The 23,634-nt window shown below is 43.0% G+C and overlaps 1 protein-coding gene across 1 annotated transcript; it reads right to left on the reverse strand.

Annotated features, from left to right (window-relative positions):
- Positions 1-797: 797 nt before the first annotated feature.
- Positions 798-19,422, reverse strand: arsj (arylsulfatase family, member J). Its single transcript, XM_022208241.2, has 2 exons — positions 18,421-19,422; positions 798-2,801 (listed from the first exon to the last, which is right to left on the reverse strand). The coding sequence occupies exons 1-2, from the start codon at positions 18,729-18,731 to the stop codon at positions 1,403-1,405; spliced, it is 1,710 nt and encodes a 569-aa protein (XP_022063933.2). The 5' UTR covers positions 18,732-19,422; the 3' UTR covers positions 798-1,402.
- Positions 19,423-23,634: the final 4,212 nt, after the last annotated feature.

The raw sequence follows: 23,634 nt of genomic DNA on the forward strand, positions 1-23,634 counted from the left end.
TGAAACAAATCAACGGGAAAACAGAACGATTAACCCAACCAGACCTCACCTGCTACAGATTTGCGGAGGTTAAGGATAAAGAGAACCACCTTCATATCGGTGTAAGCTCTTAATACAAATGCCGGTGAGAAAGCCGAGTCAGTTTCTGAGCAATCTGAGGTCAAAACTTGGCAGTAAGTGCAGTACAAATGCAGGGGGATCCAAGTTAGAGTGGATGGGAGGGATGTGCAGTGCAGCCTGGCACTGTTTCCACGGGGAAGCCCCCCTCTTCTTGTTCATAACAATTTTGATCCCTCAGATTGTACCAGAGCCATGTGTTAGGCACAAAACAGGCAGTACAGTACATTTAGAAGCCATTTGGTGCCATTAAAACAGCTAATTGGCCTGTAAAGTAGCAAATCTAGCGAAACTCATAAGCATCTCAAGTCAGTCAACATATTGTTTCCATCGATGCCAAGCAACAGATTCATACGAAAATATTGCTTTAGAGATTGGAAGTTGTGGTCCCTCCATTTTCCTTGATCACAGCGTCTTGTACAGCACACCATAACTGATGAAGTAGGCAACTTTTAGGGACTGCAAGCAAGCAATTACGTCTTTATCACCGGTGAGATCCAACTTTACTGTATTTTCCATGGATAAATGTACTTAATGGCCGCATGTCAGCTTCTAAATTTAGAAGAGATTTTAAAACATTTTCCAGTTACAAGTGTACTTACTGTCATCAGAATAAAGAAAATCTGCCTGCAATAAAATGTGAACCAAACAGAGCTCGAAAGATTGCAGGAGACCAGGAGTTTTTGTGTCTGGGGCTTTTATTTTGTTAGTTTGTCTTACATTCAGGTTGGCCTGGTGCCGGACCAGACACCATCTAAAAGAGGGGACAAAATCTATTATTCTAAAGTTCAGACAGCCTGTGCTTATAAAAACCAACGTACATCAACTCACACATCACATAAATCCTACATCTGTTTCCACGTTACTGTCGTGCTGCAATCAATAACAAAATAGAACTATGTCTTACTTTACTTCTCTGTCACCAAAACTTATGGCAACCGTCTAGGAAGATTTACTTACTACTCTAAGTGAAACATGAATCTACAAGAACAATCCAAAAGGTGACAACAGTTCAAGCATGCAACAGAATCTAGAAAAATAAACATTCTTTAAATGCCCCTAACATTAACATGAGGTCTTCGTTGTGTCTGGGCATGGCAGTAGTGTTTGAACAAGTGATCTTTTCCTTATTCTCTTGAGGCATCCTGAAAGGTCCATCTGTATTGTTCTTTCATACAGTCATTTGAAAAATACCTGGAGTTAGAACATCTGAAAAGACAATCCTGAAGCAGGAAGTGTCGATCCCTGAGAAAAGGCAACAGAAGTCTTTCACAAACGTGGTAGGCTACTCTTCTACCTTCCTTTTCAGCTTCGTGCTCTTTGATTTCTTCTTCCACCTTCTTTTACCGAGATGGTTGGTGAACAAGTGATTGTATCGCTCGTCTTCCTCCTGCTTCTCCCTCTCGTCTTTGTACCAGGGTCCCCACACGCCCCCGTTGTACTGAGGGTTGGATCGCAGGTCTTTAGCCGGGTAGCGTACCGGCACTGCAGTCCTGTTGTAATGTGCGAGGCGCATCAGCATCTTCTTCACTATGTGTGGGTAGCGCTGAGACAAGTCCACTCTCTCGTAAGGGTCGGCTGTGATGTTGAACAGCCAGACGGACTTACCCCTGTCCCAACGGACACGTTCGTTATGATAGCGATTGGTGAGCCGCTGGTTGGAGAAGGTCTGCGGCGGCACCCAGTCACTGTAGCCAGGAACACCCGTTAGGAGCTTCCAGTGGCCGACTCGGAGCGCAGCCTGGATGGCGGTGTTCCACAAACCATAACCGGCCTTCCATGAACCATTCTTAGCTTTGATGTAAATTGGATCAATGTTGTGGAGAATGTCCTGGCGAGGCGAAGGGCGGCCTTCGCTGATGGCCTCCCAGACGTCGTACCCGTCTAGATTTAGGTCTTCGTCTAAAGTTCCCTCACCCAGAGTCACCAGTGTAGGGAACCAGTCAGTAATGTGGACCAAAGATCGACATTTTGTTCCTTTTCTCACCAACAGAGGGCTGTGAACAAAGCCCACCGCCCTGATACCGCCCTCCCAGTAGGTGGCCTTACTCCCTCTCAGAGGCCAGTTGCTTCCACCAGCTAACGGTTGCCCCCCATTATCTGAGGAGTACACTATGACCGTGTTGTCATAATAACCGTAGCGTTTTAGCGCTAACGTGAGGTTGTGGATGGCTTCATCAAGGCAGGAAACCATGGCAGCGTATTTACGGCGGTGCAGGTTCGGGATGCCCTTGTAGCGCTCGAGGTAGCGGGCAGGAACTTGCAGCGGGGAATGAACCGCCTGGTAGGCTAGGTAGAGAAACAAGGGCTGTCTGCGAGGGTTGTGATTGGCCAAGATGTTGATAGCCTTGCGAGTAAACATCACAGTAGAGTACAACCCACGGTCCTGCTCCCAAGCTGCCTCTTCCCCTTCGTACAGATCGTAGCCGCAGATACCGGGCCCCTCACATTTGTAGTGGCTGTAGTAATCCCCGCTTCCTAGCAGGGAGCCGAAGAAGGAGTCGAAGCCACGCTGGGTGGGAAGGCAGCCACGTTTGTAGAAGCCCAGGTGCCACTTCCCCACCATGTGCGTGGAGTAGCCGGCTTGCTTGAGCTTCTGTGGCAGCGTGACGTTTTCCAGAGGAAGGCAGTTGGGCTGGGTAGCTCGGATGATGGAATGTTGAAGGCCTGTATGGATCTGATACCTGTGGAAAAAAAAGAAAGATATCATTCCATCAGAAAGGTTTAAAATACTCAACACAGAAGTAGGGAGAACAGGGGGCTTATTTGACAGACATCTCTCACAGATATACTGGTTTAAATTCACCATTCTTGGTGGAAATCTATATTACACTGAAACATTGCAGGAAATCCTTCCTCTATACCACTTGCTCACACTGTGAGATGCTGAAAAAATAGCTCATGAACTGGCCCTGAGAGGATAATAGTTCCTGCTGCATGAGTTTATTTATATAATGTTCACATGCTACTGCATGACATTTTATTAAAAATAATCTAAAGACTGAAAATGCTGCCAGTATAATTTTATGAAACCAAACACTAGACTTTTCCTCCTACAAAGGACTCCTCTCACGGCCTATTTAAAAGCAAAAGGTCGTCTAGTCACAGCGAGAGTATTTGTGCTGGAAATTACACACTGATACATATTCACTACAATTACAGTGGAGTGGGTCCAAAGCAAACACATCTGAGTCGACAGAAGAGTGCTTATAGGCCTCCGAGCACGGCGTAATGTTCAGCTGATGTTGAGCAGTGCAGCGAAAGGAGGCGGACGGTTAACGGTGTGAGCAAAAACAGAAGACCTGTCACTCAAGACCAGACAGGAAACAAAGCTGTGACCTGTAGCTAATGACGCCGTGGCAGCCATCTTGGCAGCAACACTAACACATTGATAAGTGAAGGATAGACGCTAAAGTAGGCATGAAGAGCAAATGTAAACTTGTGATTCTTTTTGCAGCAAAGGGAGGATTTAAGTCTTTTGTTCTTTAAAATCTGGGGATTTATTTGACTTTTATTGCTGCCTGGCACAAATATGGCCATGTTGCATGATATCTGCAGGCGTTTAATATAATCGTTTATGGGTTCCGACTCAGAACAAACACTCTTCGCTCAGTTGTTTCTCAAGACTCTCCCAGTCCCACGCCACCACATCATCGCTTACTCAATAATGGAGAACATCATCACTGATGAGCTTTGAAAGAAATTTCCAAAGTGACGTAAAAGTCTCCTTGATAAGCCGGACAAAAACAAGCCAAAACAACTCCTCCTATTGTAGTACTATAAAATATCAAATACACACGTGGACAAAATTGTTGGTACCCCTCAGTTAAAGAAGGAAAAACCCACAATTCTCACTGAAATCACTTGAAACTCACAAAAGTAACAGTAAATAAAAATTTATTGAAAATTAAATAATCAAAAACAGCCATTACTTTTGAATTGTTGATTAACATCATTATTTAAAAAAACAAACTAATGAAACAGGCCTGGACAAAAATGATGGTACCTCTATAAAAGATTGAAAACTATTTGACCAGAGTGACATGATTAACTCAGGTGTGTCATTTAATTGACATCACAAGTGTTTCCAAACTCATAATCAGTCAGTCTGCCTATTTAAAGGGAGACAAGTAGTCACCCTGCTGTTTGGTGAAAAGGTGTGTACCACACTGAACATGGACAACAGAAAGCGAAGGAGAGAATTGTCCCAGGACATCCGAAAAAAAATTATAGACAAACATCTTAAAGGTAAAGGCTATAAGACCATCTCTAAACAGCTTGAAGTTCCTGTGACAACAGTGGCTCATATTATTCAGAAGTTCAAGACCCACGGGACAGTAGCCAACCTCCCTGGACGTGGCCGCAAGAGGAAAATTGATGACAAATTGAAGAGACGGATCGTTGGAATTGTATCCAAAGAGCCCAGAGCAACCTCCAAAGAAATTAAAGGTGAACTCCAAGGCCAAGGTACATCAGTGTCAGATCGCACCATTCGTCGTTGTTTGAGCCAAAGTGGACTTCATGGGAGACGACCAAGGAGGACACCACTGCTGAAAAAACTCATAAAAAACCCAGACTGGAATTTGCAAAAATGCATGTTGACAAGCCACAAAGCTTCTGGGAGAATGTCCTTTGGACAGATGAGACCAAACTGGAGCTTTTTGGTAAGGCACATCAACTCTATGTTCATAGACTCAAAAACCAAGCATACGAAGAAAAGAACACTGTCCCTACGGTGAAACATGGAGGAGGCTCAGTAATGTTTTGGGGCTGCTTTGCTGCATCTGGCACAGGGTGTCTTGAAAGTGTGCAAGGTACGATGAAATCTGAAGACTATCAAGGCATTCTGGAGAGAAATGTGCTGCCTAGTGTCAGAAAGCTTGGTCTCAGTCGCAGGTCATGGGTCTTCCAACAGGACAACGATCCAAAACACACAGCCAAAAACACCCAAGAATGGCTGAGAGAAAAGCGTTGGACTATTCTAAAGTGGCCTTCTATGAGCCCAGATCTGAATCCCATTGAACATATGTGGAAGGAGCTGAAACATGCCATTTGGAGAAGACACCCATCAAACCTGAGACAACTGGAGCCGTTTGCTCATGAGGAGTGGGCCAAAATACCTGTTGACAGCTGCAGAATGCTCATTGACAAATACAGAAATCGTTTAATTGCAGTGATTGCCTCAAAAGGTTGTGCAACAAAATATTAAGTTATGGGTACCATCATTTTTGTCCAGCCCTATTTCATTAGTTTGTTTTTTTAAATAATTATGTTAATCAACAATTCAAAAGTGATGGCTGATTTTGATTATTTAATTTTCAATAATTTTTTATTTATTGTTACTTTTGTGAGTTTCAAGTGATTTCAGTGAGAATTGTGGGTTTTTCCTTCTTTAACTGAGGGGTACCAACAATTTTGTCCACGTGTGTATGAAGTGGATAAGCCTGCTAGACTATAACTCAAATAAAAGCAGTTTTCTGATTACTTATTGCCTTGAACAAAACTAACAATTTGAATAGGGTTGGGTAGAAAACACTTGTAAATATCTTGTGTACCGTCTACAGCATATTCTTGTGTATTTAAACGTGTCAGGTACTGAAGCCTGGCGCTGAATGCAGGTTTTTGGGCACTTTTTAGGTGCATTTCCTCAAGCATAAGCACTAAGTTTGATATGCATCCACTTACTGCATCGTAACCGTGACCTGATCAGGAAACCTTATTTTGGAAAACATGCTTTCTGTCCAAGAGTTAGATGAGAGGATATGAGGTTTGTTAGCTAGAACTGGATGGGTAAAAATGATAATTTGTGGTTATGTGCTGTAGTCAGTTAAACAAATGTGACTTAATGTGTTATTCAGTGAGTTTTACAACTGTTGCTAGGCAGATTTTGTTCAGACAGGTTAGCCGTTTCTTCTCAATTCCAGGTTGTAGATTAAGCTAAAATGATGAGTCATGGAAGCAAATTATTGTATTTCCCACAACATTCAACAATTACATTTAGTCTATTGAGGTCCAGGCATGATTCTGTAGTATTACCTTAGATCCTTGTAAATACCTTTAATGCTAAGTGGATCCAATCTGAGTCACCATCAGCTTACATCATGTGGTGTGTCATAATTATTCAATTTATGTATTAGTCTTATTTGGTGAGTGTAAACTGCTTAATCCAGCTAAAATGTCTGTTTTGACTCTTTTTGAATGGACTTCTGTGTTTCAACATGTTGCTGCCAGTGTTGGTGCTCTATTAAAGTCCAACAGTTTTTAGATGAGGTCTTATGATTCTCAGGTCTGTTTGGACCAAGTCTGACCAAACTTGCATCCAAATTTTGGATTTATGAAGATCTCAAATCTACTCAGACTTTTTCAGAATTTGATTACGTGTCTTCTAATCCATTCAATTTAAAGCAGAGAGCAGTGGGATTAGTGGTCTGACTTTATTAGGATTTCCCTCCTGAGTAACTGAACCTTTTAGCCCCAGGATTGTTTCTTTCAACAGGCTTAAAGGTTCCTTTAGACCATTGATTTGTATGTTTTCAATGCGGTCTAAACAGTAAAGAGTCTTAAAGTTGAGGAAAAATTAGTATGACATGGAAAGTTATGGCTGTCATTGTTGCGTACGACTGTACTATAATTCATCGCATGCTTTCTTCTGAAACTCAGACGTGTTGACATTTGGCACATTGGGAAACAACGCCACAGTTGAAGCTGTTTTATACAATAACAGATGATAGAAATGGTGCAAGTACTCAGCCAGTCACAAATGTTCTGCACTGCCAGTCCCACCCGCAAAAGGTTCAAGCGGAGACTTTTTAACTGGTTAGATAACATATTCTGAACTTAATTTATGCACTGGTACCTGCAGTGGAAACACACTGAGGTTCCTGCTGCCTGGGGATTATTCCTGCAGTAAAAAGGCCAAACTGAGATAGTTTTTGGCCCGCAGAGAAGCAGCTCAGCTGGGACTTTGGAAGCAGCTCTTAGAAAACCGGCATAATAAGCTCTGACTTCATCTTTGTCTGACTCCCTACGTCTGCTTTGAGTGAAAGCAAGACAGGGCCAGATGCCTCTTCAGCTTCTTCCCTCCTTTGACCCTCCCCTGCTCCCTCCTGAGGTTAGTGGTGTGCAGTCAAGCTGTCACCAGGGAGAGGGAGTGAAGATAAGTGTCTGGTTTAGGTTTCAAGTGAGGAGGACTCGGTTGGACGAGAACCAGAAGGTGCCGAGGCCTCTGTTCCCCACGGACAAGACAAAAGTTCTTCAAGGTTTACACCACTGTGCGGTGGGCGCGATGTTCCAAACACAGCAATAAACCCTGTGATTTACAATTCAAATCCCGCTCTCAACAAAAACAATACATGAAGAACACATCCCCAGACTGCAGTACAACCAGCTAGGCCATCCGCTTTATCTGAAGGCCGAGCAGTTTACCTTACTTTATCATGATGTAAGAAGATCTTCAATAAAACAATACCTATGTCAACTCCAATCAAGCTGCAGCAAAGGCCTTTAAGTTTCCCTCATTTGGCAGAGTCCAACACGTCAACACTGTAATTCCACACATAAAACAAAAAGAAACAGACGTGATGTATCAAAGTAAACTTTGGGTTGCGTATAGCGTGAGTAGAACACAAGCAATTACATGGTCTTTGTAGGCAGCTGCACTGATTCAAATGGAAGCGTATGTGTTCCATCAGATGTGATTTCTGACAGCAAGAATACACAGAAACACCCACGAAGTTAGCGTCAGCACTGTTGAAGACATTCACTCGTAGTCCTAATTCCAGTTTTCTGTAATGGTGGTTTTTCACTGGTGTTTCAGCATACGGCGGGCTTATCGACACAGAGCGAGTCTATAAAGATACCGACCCAGAACCGTGGCAGAGTGCAACAATTTACACATATGGTTACATTTGCAGAGGGGATGTAGATGTAATTTTGCTCAAAAGGCGGGAAATGGGTTTATAAATCATGCTAGGATCTGGGAGCAGGGTAATAACGACAAAGGGTAAAAAGTGGTGATGTCAGGGGTCTAGCAAGGACAAAAGGGTGACAAGATCAAAGGGAAGTAGGGAAAGTGTCTCCAGACATTAGTGTACATCTTAATCTGTGTCTTTCTATGAGCATGAATATAATGGGTGTGTGTTGTATTTCTGTTACTGAAGTATTGTTCCAGGTTCAAGTACTTGCTTGGCTTTACTCATTTAGTCTCAAAGTCAACAGACATGTTTGTAAAATGCTTTTGAAAGGTACTTTTGAAGATTTCCTTTTCATTTTGTTTCTGTTTTTATTGTAATTACTCTGATTCAACTGCTCTTTGACATCTTTAAACTGTTTTATCCCCCGTTTTCATTTCTGCATTTTAAAATGAAGCACTCTGCAAACTGTGCTCCATATGAGTGCGGTTATTCAGGCGTTTGATGACGAAGACGGCGTTGTCACGACCGATGGCTGCGCACATGTGTGATGAATTAATGAGATTACAGATACTGCACACAGCCATAGCGTTATTTAATAAACGTAAGCTGTTGCTGCATCCGCCTCAGCAAGTTTTTACAGCCAAAAGTCAATCTACTGACTCCACAGATGTTAAGGATTTTGTGCGTGTGGCGTTCGTCTGACAGCTCAGCTTTCACCACCTCTGGCGACCGGCGTCCTCTGGGAAACCCTGACCCCTGACCCTCCTCATCACCAAGAGCGTTTCGATTCCAGCTGCAGTTGGCAGAGACGCTGTGTGCGAATGTGAGGGCAGAGCTGTTTGTTCTCTGGGGAAAATTACGCCGTCTGCCCTGCATTGTGCGTCGCTCAAACAAAATGCCATCTGGGTTTGATGCCTTCAAAACTTTTGGAAATCAACTTGGGAAATTGTAATGTTTACAGCTTGGCAAAAACGGAGTCCCACAGATTCGACGCCGGTTCCCAGGACCTTTAAAATGTTTAACTTCACAGGATAATAATACAGAACAATTCCAAATCTGATACCTCTATTCACTGCAAGTCTTTGAGGTCAGGTCAGTGAATTCAAAATGAGACCACACCAGCCCTGATGGGAGCCAGAAGACTCTTGGTTTCATACAGCGATGGGAAGAATTTCTTGTCACTTGGTGGTCTGGGCAGGGGGAGCTCTGACGTCCAAGTACAAAACGTGGGGGATAGAAGGGGCATTGTTGGTCTGTCATGCAGCACTGCGATGCGAATGCAGCAAACTAAGTAATAGATGGGAGGTGAAGGGAAGAAGTTGAGGCTACATGTGTTCGGTGGTAAGAAAACAACATCAACAACAAGAAATTAATCAAGCCTGGCATGGGAACATGTTTCTTTAGAAAAAAACAACAACATAAAGAAGCTTGTTTACTCCATCCGCTATTTTCCTGAGGACAAAAAAACACAAGTAATTTGTAATTAACTCAGTAAAAGACTGAGGACTTGTAAAATCCTGTTCTCCGCAATCTTACCAGAGTTTCCACAAGCTAAGTACGTGTTAAATTTAACTTTGTTATTTGCCCATAAATGTCTGTAAAAGAACATTTTGGATGTAACGCGCTCCATTATCTTCAATCTACTTTTGTTTTCATTCCACTTGCAGAAGGATCATTTTTCCGCTTTTACCCTTCACTTCATTTGTTTTTATTCAAGGAGTTTTGCCTCAATGCCAAAAGAGCAACGACAGTGAGAGAAACAGGCCTTTTGAATCTTAAAAAAGAAAATTATGATACAAGCCAAAAAGTGAAAAGGTGCGAAATTATTAAGACATGTATACGTGTTAAGGTTCTACCCCCTTAAGCACCCCAAACCCTGCTCACGAAGCTCCTGCAGGTTTGGTGGTGTTCGCATACCAAAAGGTTACAGCCGTGTAATGGGAATGTCATGCTAAGTGCAGCTTGTGATCCGTCCACAAATCAGTCAAACCAGCTTGAGGTCTTGATGGAAAACGCTACGAGGTGGAGCGCAAAGACTTTCAAAGTACCCCTGCGTTGTTTCTCTTTGACAGACAAGGGGGTTCGCGGGGGAACTAGGACTAGACTTTGCAGGTTGTGGTGCACCTGAAGGACACTTCTCGGTCTTTAGTATTTATGAGGCCTTAAAATAATGGCTGCAGAAACTACTGCCCTCTGGAGATCCTACCTCCTTCCCTTGCCGTCCCTCCACACGCCCAATGTGACCAATTTATAGGTCCCTTTAAAACCAACCAGAGCATGAATGGGTAGCTACAGCACAGAGGGCCAAAGCTCTGGAGGCCAGGCATCTCGTGCATGGAACTCGAGCCACGTCCACACAGGAAAACACAGACAGTGGCTCACTTCCGTATCTTATCACACACAGCGCACTGCTGCATTCCTGGAGCAAAATGCTGTCTTAGGCGCTGCAATAATCGCACTCTCTCTCCTGTTTATTTACACAGCCACCGAGCCACAAGGCCAACAAATCACACACGCCATTAAACTCGAATCACCGAGCGCCAGCAATCGCTCAAATTCCTCAAGACAAGTGCACTGGCCGCTGCTGCAGCCACTGAGGTTGTGGACGTTCCCTGAGCAGACCTGCAGTCCACGTCTTCCTCACATATGGTTCAAATAAACGGCCTCAACCCGGCGATCTGCATTTAATCAAAGTCAGCCCCGGAGTAGTTCGTCTTACTTAGCTCTTCCTTTCAGCAGCCTCTTCATTTACCTCCGTTGCTATCTTTGCAGTTTTACTCCTATGTGCCTTTGTTTTCTATTTTTCAGGCTCAAGACTTCCTCTCACAGAAATCAGAACCCTAACTCCCTCAGAGAGCTCGCTTACCCATCAGCTCAAACATACACTTGTTCAGATCATCACTGTGCTTTTCAAACTAAAGCCCTGAGTGTGTGTTGAACTATGGAAGCGAAAGAGCGACAGGTCACTGAAAAAACAAGTAAAGGGTGACTGAGAGGCTAAGATGAGCTCGAGCGTGGATAGCTGCGGTGGCTGGAGGGCAGAGCAAAAAAAAAGAGCTGCACCGGGCAAATAAATGAACCCAGATCCCCTTGTGGTTTAGACCAAATTCAAATCCAGAAGTCTATAATGTAAGAGTGCAGTGTTTGAGGACGACAGGAATCCAGCTGCTCTCCTGGCTCGGCGATCTGCTTCTTATTGCCCCCGGACTCTGCAGGGCATTCTTCTTCTTTTGTTTGTTGATGGACGGCAGCTCACCCAGTGATGTTAGAGCCTGATAATGAAATTTAATTTTCTTTTAAATTAGGTTTTGAGAAGGGTCAGTTTAGCTTAAAAACCTGCAGTCAAAAGAAACACTGGGCAGAGGGGACCATCAAGACAAGATTAGGACCATTTGTATGGCATACGTACCCCTTTCTGACATGTAACCAGAAATGTTAAACCAGCTATAATTTGTTGGCAGTACATCTTAGTAGGGCTGGACTCGAATATCCCGAATATGCGTTCGCTACGGCGGTATCCGGATATTAATTTTGGTATCCGAATATTCGCCCCCCTGGTCGGATGTTACCGGGCAGAAAGAATATGCGGCGTTACTGTCTTCCCTCTGCCTTCGCCCACATCGGCTCATCTCGTCCTGTGATCACATAAACATATACACATATGTCTATATGATCACCCTCTCCTACCCCCAGACGAAAATATTCGGAGCTCGTCTTCCCTTTGCCTTCGGCCCACTTCGGCTCATCTCTGCTCCTCCATTCGTGTTTCTTACCACCACATGAATGGCCGAGTTGCTGCAGACTCTGACGTCACGCTTCACTTCGTTGCATAAACACAAGACAAGATGCTGAAGACCTCCGCTGTTTGGGAATTCTTCAGTTTAACTGAAGACAAAACGAAGGCAAAATTTGGACCCGGGAGACCAGACGAACGGATCTGAATATTCGGGTAGTCTCCGCCACAAGCCCCGCCCCCCGTCGGACGTTACGAGGCGGAACAAATATTCGGATATTCGTCTTTAATAGGGCCCGAATATCCGGAGGCCAGAAACCACTATTCGGGCCAGCCCTTCATCTTAGCTGACCAGAAGTCAAGTGAGAGGGCAAAAAGGCTCAGCTACTGATGGAAAAGCTAAAAGGTCATGTATGCTACATGTCAGGAAAACCATATGCTGGATTTGCCTGGACAGGTAAGTTGACTCTGGAGCATTCAATCTTCAGGAGCGTGTTCATTCAATTACAAACAAGGTGAAAGGTTCCAGAAATATTGGTTTTTACATTCCTCAAACATATTTGAGGGTGCAACCTCTGCCCCTGCCTTCAGCAATCCGCCCCTCTTCACGGGGAGAGATCAGCGGGAGGGTGACGGGGTCGAAGAGCACAACTCTGAACTTGAAGGAAAGCAGCGAGTTTAAGCCTCTAATCTCATCAGTGCAGCTTAAAGTAGAACAGACAGGTTGAAATTTTTCTGATGGCACGAGGATCCCGGGGGCGGACAGCTTGGAAATCTTTTCTCAAGCTTCTGTTGCTGGGTGGTTAAAATGCTTTGCTACAGCAGCTGTACACAACAGCCTCTTTACATCTGCCAGGTCCTTTCAGCTCTGCTCTCTTGGTTTTGGTAACCTTATTAGTTCATCAAGAACATATAAGTTTTTCCTGTTAGTGAATAATAAAAATGTGCACCTAAGCAGTTCCAAAACTAGTTTCTGTTTTGCGTTCTACATGGGAGCCAAAACATTATGACCACTAACAGATGAAATGCATAACTTTGACTATCTCATAAGAAAGGCAGATGTTGAGGTCTGGGACATATTAAATGGAATGTGAACAGTTGGTTCCCAGAGTTAACATGTTGGCTGTGTGGAAAATGAACAGGTGTAAAGACTCTGACAAGAGCCAAATCATGAGGGAACAACTGGGTCGGAACTTTTCCAAAACTGCAAGGCTTGTTGAGTGCTTCCTGTCAGCAGTGGTGAGTCGTTAATGGTAGTGATCCAAGTAGGGACAAAGCATGAATCAATGACATGGTGCTGGGGGATATCTGATCTCTACTGGCTCTAACTTACAACTTCCAGGGCCAAAAGCATCTGCTGTTACTATCTTGATACTACAGTATTCACCTAAAACACCTGCTGAGTCATGGACAAGCACGAGATTTGATGTCTACGTTATACTAGATGCAACTACAGGTTGAAACAGCCTTTAAATGACTATAGAATGCGGGTTTGTGCAACAGTAAGGATGACTTGATCTGCCCAGTTCAGACAGTAGTTGCAGTATCATCTATTCTGATCACTGATAAACAGAAAATAAGCCTGATAGCATAGATGACCTCTTGTGGTCATGTGAATAAATGCATGTAAAATCTCTGGTGGGGTTGTCACCTTGGAAAGACGGAAAATGGAGGCGTTTAACTTGTCCTAACCAAAACTATGATCCTTTTCTAAATCTAACCAAGCAGTTTTGCTGTTGAAATGTAATCAAGCAACAACTAAAAACGCACCTAAATACCAAGTAAAAACACTAGTGAAAGCGTAAACCTACAAGAAACTTCGGTCCAAAATGAATTCTGGGATACTGCTTCAAGGCGGGGGATGGACTCAAGTCTTTTGTTCCTCTTTGTACCTGCAAAATCACAGGTCTACCGACATTACATGAGGTGGTAACAGAGCACCTTTAAATAAACGCCACCTAAGCCGAAGAAATGTGGAGTTTAAATCAGGTGTTTGACTGCATTGTACCTTAAAACAGGTCTACTAGGGTTCTGGGATGAGGTTTGACAGCATGAAATCAAACCCAAATCTAGTACGAGTCCTAAACCCGTCAAATCCCTGATTGAATGTTGTTTGTTAGCTCAAGGACCAATTACCAGACACTAACCTCTACCTAACTAGTCTGCTACCTTGAAGGGTTGTATGGTTTGGATCATAGATTTTTCACCGATTTAGTCAATACCTGTTAAATAGATCACCTTTGTTTTACCTGAAAAGAAATGTGTTATGTGTTGGATAGTATTGGCTCTTTATTTTTCTCAAAACTATTCGAATCCCTGAAAAAAAAAAAGAAGGAGGGAGCATACCTTTTCAGTTGACCTGCTCGTAATTCAAAGACTAATGTGAACTGACACAGAGCCAAAGGGTTCTAGGTACGCAAATCCCACTCTACTGCATTAGACATGTAAAGATTGTCTTGTTTTTGCCAAATTGAGCTCTTCTTTTTAAGTAGCGACATCTTTAAACTGATTGAGTCTGGTTCTAAAACCATCTATTCCTTCATATCAACGCATACCAGACCCAGTAAACCATTTTCCTGTCTGCTGACCCACTTTTCATTTTGCATTCTGAGATCTGAGACAGCCTCCAAAATGCATAGATTTAACTCCAGGACCCCAAATGAGAAAAACAGGTGTGAAAGGTGAATGTATGGATTCTTTGAGCAGCTCACAGCCCCTCACTGGTGTTAGTGAGCATGTTTATAGGGATCCTTCATCACGATTTGATGAAGAGGTGGCGCTCTTCGTGTGATCAAGAACAGGGCGTTTACAGTTTTAGGGACCGACAGGAATAGCCTTAATCAGTGATAAAAAGGTTTTCAGTAGCTGTCGGTTTACAGAAGGCAAACTGTAAACTCTGATAAAGGATGCTGTAAACACTATGTCAGACATACTGGCTCAGAAGACACTGGTTTTCCCCAAGTCTTCCCATGTTTCCTCATGTGGAAACTGCACTTTTCTCTCCACTGTGCAGGTGTTCAGTTACCACTGAGGCAGAAGAGTGAGGGGCAAGACTCTAATCTGTCTTTCCAGGAGATGGGGTTTGTTTGAATCCAGGTTCCAGTCTTGCAAAACATAAATATCCGTCTTTAAAAATAATGACGGCAGTACCCAGGAACAACTGGCTTTGGTAATATTTACTTTGACTCCGCAGTCCTGTGGGAATATTTAGTGAGTTACGGACCTATCCGTTTGGGTGAGAGCGGGGAAAAACAGCAAGCGCATGAAAAGAAATGAAGTCTGATTCTGTGCAGTGAGCATGCAGTTGGGGTCAGACACAGGTGGTCGCCATAGTAACCAGTCTGCAAAAACCTAATCAGACTGTTATGGAGCGCTTATGTTTTGGACTCCGTCCTTCACGCAGTCTGATGTCTTGACACGTCTCTGCGAGTCGGCCAAAAAGAGACTTGAAATAACTTTAGTGAGCGTCCAGCTGACACAGACAGCTGACGTTTCAACGCTAGCGTACAGACGGACAGCGTTCTTTCACTCAAACCCAACCACACACATGCTTCTCTGAGGAAGACGAGCCGGGAAGCCTGAGTGAATCTACACCTACATTTCCACATGGATGGTCGCTGAGGCTCCACTCAGAGACGGGAGAAGCTTACAGGAGGTGCTCTCTCATTAATGTGTCGTACGCCTGCCAAAAAACACCGATGCCCAGCAAGACGCCTCCTTTACTTTTTGTTGTTGCTGAGGAGTGGAACAGATGGCGGAGCTGCCCTGCAGAGCTGCATGTGCACAGAGGAAAACTGCTGATGTGAAACATTCTATAAGCAAACTACAAAGCCAGACCACAGCTGACCCCCCGTGATACCCTGTACGTTCACCAGCCTCGCCCTCTAATATCTCTTTACAGCTTCCTGCTGCCCACTGAAACACTTAGTGGTTGCTAAGGCAACGCTGCTGCTCCCTCATTTGGGAACACTTAAAAATTAGTTTGGCAAAAAAATGTTGACTCAAGGCCTTGTTAGCATTTTCTGGAGCAGGGGAAGCCGCAATCTAACGCTCTGCACCTCACAAAAGGGAGATTTAACACAACTATGACCCACAAGTCTTTAAACTAATTTCTTGGTTTGTTCGTTGGGGTTACGACCTTGGCCTTGTTTTTGTGCATTATTGTCACAAAATTCTGCAAAACTGGCACCAATAAATGTATCTAGTAGAAGCTCCTGTCTTTAGTTTAACCATCAACGGGTTACTATGACACTGAAGAACACTTTAAAATGTGCGTAGGTAATTAGATCCACTTTTTTTATGATTTCTAGATGGATTTATTGATGTTTATTCACAGCATACAGAAATACTGACACCCAGTGCAACAGTAAGTCATGCTGAAAGTAAAACTGTCAGGACTTTGTGCTCAGGTTTGATTCCAGGAGAGAGTATGATGTTGGACAGCGAGGCAGCAGTAACGGTTATAAACCTCTATTCAGGGGTAGTACGGTAAACTCTACTTCAAAGGAGACCTTGACTTGTCGTAAAAATCCCCAGAAAATGTTCTTAGTTGGACCTTGAGCTACAATTTTACTACTGTTTCTAAAATGAGAATAAGGTTTTGGTCTTGTCTATGTAGAACATGAGGTATTTAGGTTCATGATACACGTTTAGACCATCAACGGCATGGACTCTTTGTGGTGATTTTCCATGTTTTTGCTGGCATATTTGAAAGTTTCAGGGTAATTTTGTCTCTTTTTAGGGTGATTTTGCAAGTTTTTTGCGCCGAACTTGAGTTTTTGTCGCCAGTTTTGTGGTAATTTTGGTACTTTCTGTGGTGATTTTGGGTGTTTTTCTCAATTTTGCCTCTTTTTGGGGTGATTTTCTGTCTTTCGGGGGTAATTTTGGCCATTTTTATCAAGATTTTCCAGCTTTTTTAGTTTAACTTTGAGATGGACTTACTGATATCTGAGAACACAATCTAACCTCTGGTCCATTAAGAAGCCCCCAAGATGAATGCCGTGGATTACCCAGTCAACATGCAGGAGTTGAGATTTGCAATGATGCCCTTTAGTTTGTAGGTTAGCAAAGAAGTTTACATGAATGTTCAGAAATAGATTAAAGTGCAATCCCTCCAATGGCCACTAGAAGCTGCGTCCAAAAAAAAAAACTTCCATTGACTTTCATTCAAAAAGCCTCAACTTCTCTGTACAAACCCCAGTTTTTAACAAGTCATTACGGTCTCAATCGCTCAATCTAACCCCTGTAATAAGAGTGCTGGTAGTCATTTCAGCTGCTCTGCTAATGAGATTTGAAGCATTATTAAAGGCTTTGATGTCTGCTCCAACTCCACACTTCTGACGGCTCCATTTCATCTAATCTCAGCAGGTGACATTCTGACTGATGACAATGTGAGCTCACTTTGTAGTAACTAATCAGACCATCAAAGCACGGTGTCAGGGGAAAAGGAAAATCCCCCGAGTTCATACAAGCTGGAAAAGACAAGTACAGAGAGTAGTGCTTATTTCCTCTGCTGAACAGTATTCTGGATGAGTGGATCATTGGAGTGACTCTAACTTGTCTATCTAAGCCTCACAGAAAAGGATTATTTATCACAGTTTATTTCAGAGTGACTTAGTGGATCCTGATTGATATTAGATTTTATAATACTGACATTAAGACCAGTATTTGTGATATATATACATATGTATTCTACAGCTACACTGAAAGAGGAAGTTAATATTGAGAGTCTAGTTATGCATTATACAAACTAGTTACTGTAAAAACACCACTTGACTCCGCACCATCATCAGATCAGCCGAACTGTGCTGCATGTGCTGCTAATAGATTGTAAACAATGAGATGGAAGCTGCTGGACAAACTATATGATCACATAATTTCTAAATGACACCACTTGACTCCGCACCATCATCTGCTCAATGCACTCTGCTGCATGTGCTGCATTCAGCGCTGACAGTATTGTAAATAATAGAGTCGGAGCTGCTGGACAAACTGTGTGATGACACTATTTTTAAATTACACCCATGACTCCTCACCATAACATGCTCAGTTTACTCTGCTGCATGTGCTGCAACAAGCACTAATAGCATCTTAAAAGGCAACATGTTTGGAGGAAAATAAGGTAGATATATAGACTTAATATGAATGTTTTGTGTTGCTTTTAGATGTTTCAAATTAACGCTTTAAGACCTCGGCAACCTTTTTTCTAATTGTATTTTTGCAGTATTTTTTTAAAAATTTTTATTAACCTACATATGCCTACATTGTACTGATTTCATTTTGGATTGGAGTATAAAAACAAGATGCAACCATAAAATCTGTCCACCCAGACAGTAAATGACACATTTGGAGTTTGTACTGTCCTGATCTTTGTGTGATTTTTTTGTATGTTTATCTCTTTTTATATCTCGATTTTGTGTTTTTATGCCTTGTTGTTTTATGCTTTTGTAAAGCACCTTGTGACTTTTATGCTTTAGAAAGATGCTATATAAATAAAGTTTATTATTATTATTATTATTATCTTGACAGGAGACTTAAGAATAAAAGTCCGTCCTCTTTTCATGTCAAAGCTCCCCTGACAGATGCATGGCAGACGGTCTGGACCCCTTTATCATCTAGTAAATCCTCTAAACTCCTCAGAGAGTGGAGTCACTTCACCTGCCGGTCATGAGCTGGCTCCTGGACGGGCTGCACAGCGGCTGCACGTAGTAATTCTCCAGTTTCACTCCCTGCGCTGCCAGCCGGTCCAGAGTGGGGGTTTTGATCTCGGAGCCGTGATAGCCCACGTCCCGGAAGCCCTGATCGTCCACCAGGATGAAGACGATGTGCGGCTGAGAGCTTCGCTTGTCGAACTCGTTGCCCCGGTTGCGCAGCTCGGCGTTCCAGTTTTCCCACGACATCTGAACGCTCCACGTCTGAGAAATGATGAAGCCGAGGAACACACTCAGCGGGACCCAGAAGATAAACATGGTTCAGGAGGATTACTGGACCCGGTTAGTGCTGCTCCGTGCGTCCGGCGGCGTGTTGCACGTGTTCGGGGGGAACGGCAACACTTGGAAATCGGGTTCGCATCGTGTTCAGTCTTTTTCCTCTCCGACCACACAGTCCTCTGACAGCTTCGCGGTTTGTGGGCGAGAGTGAAAAAAAAAATCACAGATGGTGCGTCCACGTGGAAATCAAACGCATCTCCTCCAGCTGCAAATGTTCACAACTTCACAGAAACCCACGGGGAGGTTTGGTCACCGCATCCAGGCCCATTCCTCCCTCCGCCTGTGGAAGTTTGTGTCAAAAGATGCGCAAAGTTTCCGCGGCGGAGACGCACAGTGGAGCTGCCGGTGCGCGCAGCGGAGCGCAGATGTCCATCCTGACGCGCCGCGGGGCTTCCATGCTCAGAGCGCACAGACGACTGATCCAAACACCGAGTTCCTCTGGAGGAGGAGGAGGCAGGTCCTCCGATCCCTGCAGCTCCCAGCGCTGCACTTCATCGTGGTGCGTTCACTGGCAGCTCGGAACGCTCTGGAGACGGTGTGGAGAGATGGAGTAAATGCTGTGTGCCACTGTTCTGCTGTATGTTCAGTGTTGCAACTGGGATTTAGTTAAACTATTAATTAATATATAATGTTTTCAAGTACTCTACACTGTAAAAAAAAGTATATATGAATAAAAAAATTGACAAATTAACTGTTACCATACTTATTTTCCCTGTTTTAAGTAAACTAAAAAACAGCCCTAAACTGTATGAAATGCCCTCATAACAATAAATAAATAAATAAAACATGTAAAGATAATAATTTAATTTTCTTTATAACATTTGGTCAGAAAATTACACTATTTTTTCACAATTTTTAAATCAGAAAAAAATGATTTAAATGACAAATTTAAAGCATCTAAAATAGATATTGTATGGATATTTGCCTTTGTGTGAAAGAAAACATATGTATTAAAGATTTTTAAATGGTTTATATGTTTTCACACATTTTCCCAGTTTTGAAGGTAAAACTGAGTAAATTAAAATCAGTATTTTTAACAATTAGCTTGTTTTTCCCGATCCACAGTAAAACTCCTGAACAAACGGGGGGAAAAAAGGTGCTGATTCTATTTCTGATTCATCTATTTCACTGATCATCAGCCTCACACACTCACTGAATCCCATCAGTGCCCATCTTTCAACTCCACTGACCTGTTTGCAGTGGAGCTCCTCTTGTTTTTCTTTTCTGGATTTACACTCGGGGCATTTGATTTATGTGCCGGCCCTGGAGAGGAGGCACGTGAATGACAAAAACAGAGCTGGAGAGATACGTTTCACATCCTCCTCCTGAAATACAAGTACACAGAGGTTTAGTGATGCATGAAGTGGAGTTTGAATGGACAACCAATCTGAGAATGAGGGCTGCGGGACGGTTAGCCAAGACGGTCAAATAAAAGAGTGAACAGAGAACTTTTAAGTTAAATGAATTCTCTTTATCCTCCCATCACCTGGAATACCTGGGCCATAGGTCTATAAATCTGGTGTAATCATCACACTCACTTTGATCTTTGCTGATCTTCACCCACATGAAAGCCCTAAACAGGAGTTAAAGCGAGTCATTATTTCAGGTTTTTACACATTTCTCACAAGCTCTGCCATGTATTTGTTCCGTCATCTTACCATCATGAACTGAAACCCCTTTTCAGACGCTGAACATTGTGAACTTCATCAGGATTTGATGGGGCTGTGTGTCTTTTTCAGACATTTTTAACGTTCCTTGCAGGTTTACTCACATTCTTACAGAAAAAGCCACGGCATGGGTGCAAAATGCATGCATCTAACACAAAAAATAATGAATTTCCCCCCAAGAAACAAACACTGAAGTTATTTATTTAATGATTTAAAGATGTATTTTGCAGAAAAGAAAATATATAGACCTGGTTACATGACATAAAATACCAATTTATGTGACATCTCTATAAAAAAAAGAGAGCAAATTGTTGATATATCAAATTTGAAGAAGCCTGTTGATTTGATTTTTACATCTATGGAACACTTTGCTAAGAAATATTTGCATTTTAGGTGCAAATGCAGGACTACGCCTGTTCACAACAGGCCCTTAATCCCATGCAAATAGTCCATGAAATGCTACAGCCTCCACAATTCAACCAGGAAAGAGGTAGAAAAAGATGCAAAATTTTTTAAAAAAGAACTAAAATCTCTCCCAATCACTTAAATGCAGTATCAGTTCTAGTATTATCACAGCATGTCGGTGTTTGGTGAAATATGGGAGGAAATTACTTTAAAAATGACAGACATGGTGCATTCGCAGGGGATTAAGATCACAGACATTCTCCGTGATTATTGCAAATCACCGTTGGCCCAGAGGTAAAATTAATTCCACACGGATAGGGCTGTAGCTAATAGATGGATAGAGGTGGAAAACACAAGTAAAAGCTTTGTAAACTAACGGTGAAGTAGCTCCAAATAAGCCCCAGAAAGGTGACAGGTTTGCAGGTATGAATATATTGGAAAGAACTTAAACGGGTAAATTTAGCCAAAAAAAAGTACTTATGAACAAACAAGTGTTTTAGAAACTGTTTTTCTAAATATCGGGCTTTGAGGGTGTTTGTTGACTCCCAGGTGATGCAGCAGCAGCGTCTAAGCGGTGCTGACCTAGAAGTGGCCGTGTTAGCCTCAGCTGCTGCTCGTTACATGAACAGGCCTGCTGTGAGCGGCTGAATCGGTCCGGAGGTGTCTGGGGGACCCGTACAGTGCTGCTGTGAAAGACCCTCACATCCCATAACGCTCAGGGTGCTGGAGGTGCACAGCGAAAACACACCCAATAACCCAGCGGTGTGGAGACGGGCATAAATTCCCTGCTTAGAAAACAAAGTTGACAGATCGCAGCGTCCAGAGCAAACAGCATGAAGGAGAGAGTCTCCAGCGTGTCTCTGCGTGCTACCAGCATGAGCATCATTTAACGAATCCTTCCAGCGCTCGGTGGAATGAAATGCTCGTTTCCTTCCACTTCTCTGGGATGGGAAATGAGTCGAATCCAGCTGACAAAATGAGAGCTCAGCGTTGCAGGAGACTTCTACTTCCTTAGTCATGCTGCTGCAGAGAAATCATTCAGAAACAATTTGGCCCACTTCAAGACATGACCTCAAGCTCTCTGACATCCTCTAGGAGCTGGGTGAGCTCATCATAAATCACCACTCGTTTCCACAGTCCTCCATTAACGGTACTGGAGGAGCCAGCCATGGATTTAGTGAGGGCATGTAAAACTCCCAGAGGCGCTCAGACCCGGAGATGCCAGGCCCCCCTATTCCAAGAAACCCTTTGTTTTTGTGGATGGTTTCATAAAACAGCGGGAAAGTGCCCGCAGAGATGGCTGCCAAACCCCCACCTTCTCCTTCTGCTGCCCACGCTGTGCTCACATCCAACCTGGCAGGACGCTGAGAGGTAATGCTCAGGCCTCTGGGTGCATACCTGGGAGCTATCCTCCACTGTAAACGCTTTGTTTTTGGGCAGCCATTAGATGGGCTGGTGGGGGGGGGGGGGGCAGTCTAATTAAATTCCAGACATAATTATTTAAAAGGGATCTTTTTTATACTATGTGGAACCGTGTCGGGTTACTACAGAATGAAGACTTTTTTTTTCAGGTCTGGTAATTTTTGGTAAAGAACATACCGGAAAACGGGGCTATAAGGGACAGCGGGGTAATAAGGGACATTTTTCCAGAAAATGTTTTAAATGTAATTCTGCGGTTTTTATGTTGAGCAGGATGCGGTTTTGTGTTGTTTTTTATCAATTATCCATGAATTCTTAAAGAAATCTAGGTAAAAACCGCAGAATTACATTTAAAACATTTTCCGGAAAAATGTTCCTTATTACCCCGCTGTCCCTTATAGCCCCGTTTTACGGTATTCACAGCAACCAGATGACAATCAGGACACCTTCATTTTCTTGTAGTGCCACCAGCAGAGCATTAATCTACACTTATCTAGCAATCCAACGTTTTAGCCTCAGCTTCAGCTACGCTTAACAAAAGTTGCCATGTGAACTTTAGCTAAGCCTCATACCTGCCATGCTGTTTGCATTTAGCTCACGGTTGTCTAACATGGCTCTTTACATCAGTTAATGCTGTAATTTGGATCACAAGATATTGTAAGGAGTGCTGAGGTTACAAAACTGCGAGAAGATCTACAGGTCTGCATGAACCATGAACTGTAGTCGACTGGAGTGCCTGAAACCTGCATTCTTGTTAACAGCCAGCAGGGGGCGACTTATCTGGCTGCAAAAAATAGAAGTCTATGAGAAAACGACCCTACTTCTCACTTGATTTATTTTCTCAGTAAGCACTTTTCTAATGAATTTATGTTCTCAATTGCTAGTTCAAAGACGATTTGAGGACAGCATGCTGCTCATTTAGTGAATTATGGTCAATTTGAGACAATAATGGTCAAAACCAAAAGACCAAGACTGCGACAACCAACTTCCAAATTCGATGCATGAAAGAAGTGTCCACAAAAGTCCATCTTTTATATGCAATCCATGGGAACATAGAAGAGAGATGACTAAAGCTAGCTATGCTTTGATGAAAAAAAAGAGTGCAGTAGCTTGACATGGGTGCCCAAATTGCTAAAGATAAGACTCAATGGGAATAAGCACTAACATTAGCAGGTTAGGCTATAGTTACACTTTACTGACTTGCTGCCTTCTACTTTCTAATACTAGTAGTGGACAATGCAAAATGTCGAATACTGTAAACTGGGAGATGGTTGACATTGTGCCTGACTGCCCACACTATGAGGGTTTTTACTGAAAATGAAGAAAAAGATACATGCCATGTTGTCGCTCAATTGTTCCAAACAGAAACACCCACCCTGAGGTTATTTGTT

The sequence above is a fragment of the Acanthochromis polyacanthus genome, chromosome 23 (assembly GCF_021347895.1).
Source record: "Acanthochromis polyacanthus isolate Apoly-LR-REF ecotype Palm Island chromosome 23, KAUST_Apoly_ChrSc, whole genome shotgun sequence".
Classification (NCBI taxonomy): domain Eukaryota; kingdom Metazoa; phylum Chordata; class Actinopteri; family Pomacentridae; genus Acanthochromis; species Acanthochromis polyacanthus.

Coding starts and splice junctions, on each gene's coding strand:
- arsj (XM_022208241.2), bottom strand. CDS start 18,731: ATGTTTATCTTCTGGGTCCCGCTGAGTGTGTTCCTCGGCTTCATCATT. Junction 2,802..18,420: donor AGCCAGCTCATGACCGGCAG/GTGAAGTGACTC, acceptor TTTTTTCCACAG/GTATCAGATCCATACAGGCC.